This window comes from Bison bison, unplaced genomic scaffold (assembly GCF_000754665.1).
Source record: "Bison bison bison isolate TAMUID 2011002044 unplaced genomic scaffold, Bison_UMD1.0 scf7180017864093, whole genome shotgun sequence".
Taxonomy (NCBI): domain Eukaryota; kingdom Metazoa; phylum Chordata; class Mammalia; order Artiodactyla; family Bovidae; genus Bison; species Bison bison.
Genome location: NW_011494665.1, coordinates 2,542,258 through 2,546,023, shown reverse-complemented (window position 1 = coordinate 2,546,023; position 3,766 = coordinate 2,542,258). Strand labels below are relative to the sequence as shown.

The 3,766-nt window shown below is 40.3% G+C and overlaps 1 protein-coding gene across 3 annotated transcripts in view; it reads left to right on the top strand.

Moving 5' to 3' along the window:
• TDRD10 (tudor domain containing 10) overlaps positions 1–3,766 on the top strand; it is a 53,323-nt gene that overhangs the window by 5,487 nt on the left and 44,070 nt on the right. For all 3 annotated transcript variants that reach the window (XR_825128.1, XM_010838346.1, XM_010838345.1), the window contains one exon: positions 293–351. Coding sequence is in view for 2 of the 3 variants with exons in the window: in XM_010838346.1 (XP_010836648.1) it covers positions 293–351 (59 nt within the window). In the remaining variant the exon portion in view is untranslated. The remainder of the gene's footprint in view (positions 1–292; positions 352–3,766) is intronic.

Genomic DNA, 3,766 nt, shown 5'->3' with positions numbered 1-3,766 from the left:
TGTTTTCCTAATGACTCCCTGCCTCTCCTGCCCCAGAGATTGCACTGCTGCCTTGAATTCAGTGATGTCCAAGGCCAGTGCGTAACTCAGAACTACTTCCATAACACTGACAAGTGTTTGCTGACCCATTGAATGCTATTTAAATATTCTTTGTTCATGGAGGAGTAATGTTTGAAAGGGAATGTATGTGTGTGTTTTAACATTGAGAAAAATGTGTCATTTATCTCATGTTCTAAATGCTCTAACTCCTCCAACCTTACACCTGCCTTTTTTTTCTTTTTTGCTATTTTAGAATTCAAGAAAAGGGAGACAGAGGTGTATGTTGGCAATCTCCCGCTGGACATCTCTGAGGTATGCCTCACTCTGCATACCATGCATATGTGCATGGTTGCCTCTCGTCTTCTTTGGCTTCCCTCATATGAACTAACCCTGCCAGTAAGAATTTTACCAGTTTTAAAAGGTATTTTAGAGCTACAAATATGCAAGCAGTCACTAGTTGGTGACTAAGCTGACCAACTCACAGTCAGCTCACAGTTTGCCCTGGGCTCTCCCAGTTTGAGCGTGAAGCATCCTGCACCCAGCCATCCGTGTAGACCTCGGTGGGTGGCCACCCTCCTCATTGCTTGGAATGGAGGCCTGCAGTAAGGCCCCTTCCCTTTGGCAAGGGGCCCTTATGAGGGTTCAATTGCCAATCCTTTGATCATAGGGAGCCGTGGGGTCTCAGTCAAAAAAACTATGCTCATTTCACTTTGAAATGAACCAGTTGAGTCAGTTAGCTGTGTGTTCAGAGAGTAGAATATAAACAGCCATATTCGACCCCAGGAATCTTTCTGTCTATCTGGGGAGGCCAGACCACCAAACCTGAAAGAATTATAGAACAACATAAATATTTAAAATTTGTAATAAGTACATTTGAACTACCGATGAAAAGAGAGTGAAAGTGTAATCTCCTGATTTGAGGCATCCCCTGGCTTTTTTTTTTTCTGGAGCATTTAAAAATGTTCACATTATGCAAAATAATGTGCCCAAGGCACTCTCAGCATGCTGAAAAATAAAGCGTGCTCAAACTCAGTCTTAGATGAAGCATGAGAGAAACTGACTTTTGTGGAGTCCCTGCTACATGTCAGACGTCTTTCAAAAATGTCCTGGTCTCGTGTCTGCTTGCCAGTTAGCTAAACTTAGTCTTCTCTGCCCAAGTCGTACTTTATTCCTTTTACACTGTTACTGTATTTTAATTATCAGATATGCTCCAGGAACTAGGCTAAATCCTTCATTAGTGTGGTTTTATTAAATGCTCATAATAGCTCTGCATGGTGGGTGGTATCCCCATTGAAGATGAGGCAGACGAGGCTCTACTAGGTCCTCCTTAGCCAAGTACACAGACTCAGGGAGTGGTCAGCCAGGAGTTGAGTCCATGTCCACAGCCTGCAAGTACCTAACCACGTAATTGATAAGATGTGTAAATAAATCACCATAAAAAGAGATGGACCTATTAGATTTTTATCTGACAAAGAAGAAAATGGTATTGGGGCACAGAGAGTGAAGTAATTCATTTTGACCCAGTGAGTTAAATCTTGTTGAGTCAAAGTGGATGTGTTGGGGGATGCTTGGAATCCGGGAGAAGGGAGTATTGGGATCAACTCCCCTTCCCCTTGGCAGGCTGGTACAAGCCATTACTTGACCGTGAGATGAAGGCAGGAGCCCTGCAGAAGTTGGTGCAGTGGTCTGGGGCAGGCGAGGCGCTGAGCGGCTCTGCCTCCTCTCTGCAATGGATCCCGTTTCACGGCCAGGCCCCGGGGGCTTGCTTGGCCATGCTGACCCACACTGTGTTATGGGGCACCTCTGGTCCTTGCCCACTTCACTAGAAAGCAGTAGCGTTCTCCACGGTGGTTCCTTCCAACGTACAAACAGAGACCAGCCTCCTAGGAGAGGAAACCCTTGAGCTAAAGAAGTAGGATTTTAAAAAGAAACGTCTGATTCTGACATTAATACTTGCCTTGTCGAGAACTGTGGAGTGAGTGTCTGAGACTTTTACCTTCCTGCACAACAACAGACGAGCCTGCGGCAGTTTCATGGTTGTTGGTAGAAGATGAAAGTCTTGGATCAGAGATGACAGATGAATTATTACTCATAACGAGAATAGTAGCTAGCATTTTACTTTATTAACATTTCTTTTTTTATTGAGATATAAATCACATACCAAAAAATTCACTGTTTTAAAGCATAAAATTCAGTGGTTTTTAATATATTCACAAGGTTGCACAGCCATCACCATTAATTCCGGAATATTTTCATCACCTCGCAAGTAAATCTCATAATCATTAGCAGTACCGCCTCCTCCTGTCTTCCTCCAGCCCCTGGCAGCCACTAATCTACTTTCTGTCTCTATGGATTTGCCTATTCTAGATATTTTATGTAAATACAGTCATACAGTGTCTTTCTCTTTGCATAATGTTTTCAGGGTTCGTACATTTTATAGCATGTCTCAGTACTTCATTCCTTTTTATGACTACAATATTTATATGGATATATATCATAGTTTGTTTATCCATTTGTTATTGAACATTTGACCTGTTTCCACTTTTTGGCTTTTATGAAAAATCTTACCTGAACATGGGTGTGCAAGCTTCTGTGTAAATGTATGTTCCAGTTGTCTTAGGTATATACCTAGGAGTGAAATTATTGAGTCACGTGATAACTCTGTGCCAAACTGTTTTCCAAAACAGCTGTACCATTTCACATTCATACCAACGATGTGTGAGGATTCCAATTTCTCCACTTCCTGGCCCAAAACTATTTTTGTCTGTCTTTTTGACTCTTGCCATCAGGTAGATGTGAAGTGATATCTCATTGTGGTTTTGATTTGTGTTTTCATAGTAATTAATGAGCATCTTTTCATGTGTTTATTGTCTCTTTGTATATATCTTCTTTGGAGAAATATTTTTTTAATCCTTTACCCAGTTTGAAATCAGCTCATCTTTTTTACTATTGAGTTGTAAGAGTTCTTTATATATTCTGGATACAGGTCTCTTATCAGATACATGATTTGTAAATATTTGCTCCCATCGGTTGTGTTTTATTTTGTCTGTAGTATCCTTTGAAACACAAACGTTCAATTTTGATGCATTCCAATTTTCCATTTTTTTTTCTTTGGTTGCTGTAGGTGTCATATCTAAGAATCCATTGCCTAATCCAAGGTCACAGAGATTTACATGTATTCATTCTTCTAAGAGTTTTGTAGTTTTTGCTCTTATATTTAGGTCTGTAATCCTTTTGAAATTTATTCTTGCATGTGGTTTGAAGTTGAGGTCAATTTCATTCTTTGCATGTGGATATCCAGTTGCCCCAGCATCATTTGCTAAAAAAGATTATTTTTTCCCCACTGAATTATTTTGGCTCCCTTGTTGCAAATCCATTGACCATAAATAGAGCAGTTTATTTCTGGAGTCTCATTCTATTGCACCGATCGGTATGTCTATCCTTACGCCAGTCCCGCGCTTGCGTATTTTTGCTTTGTAGTAAGTTTTGAAATTGATCTCACACTCAACTCTTAAGCCCAGTGGTTAGCATTCTCCCCTCACCAGTTTTCTGAAACTGGTCTTGTTGAGTATATGAGTAACCTTCATGATGCCAAATGGATTTAAAATCTTCAGATGCCTCTGTTTCCTTAATTATGATGGATTGGATAACCTCAAAGCCCTCGCACAAGAAAATACTTGGAAATAGAAGCTAAAATATAAGAAATGGCACTTTTAACTTTTTATTT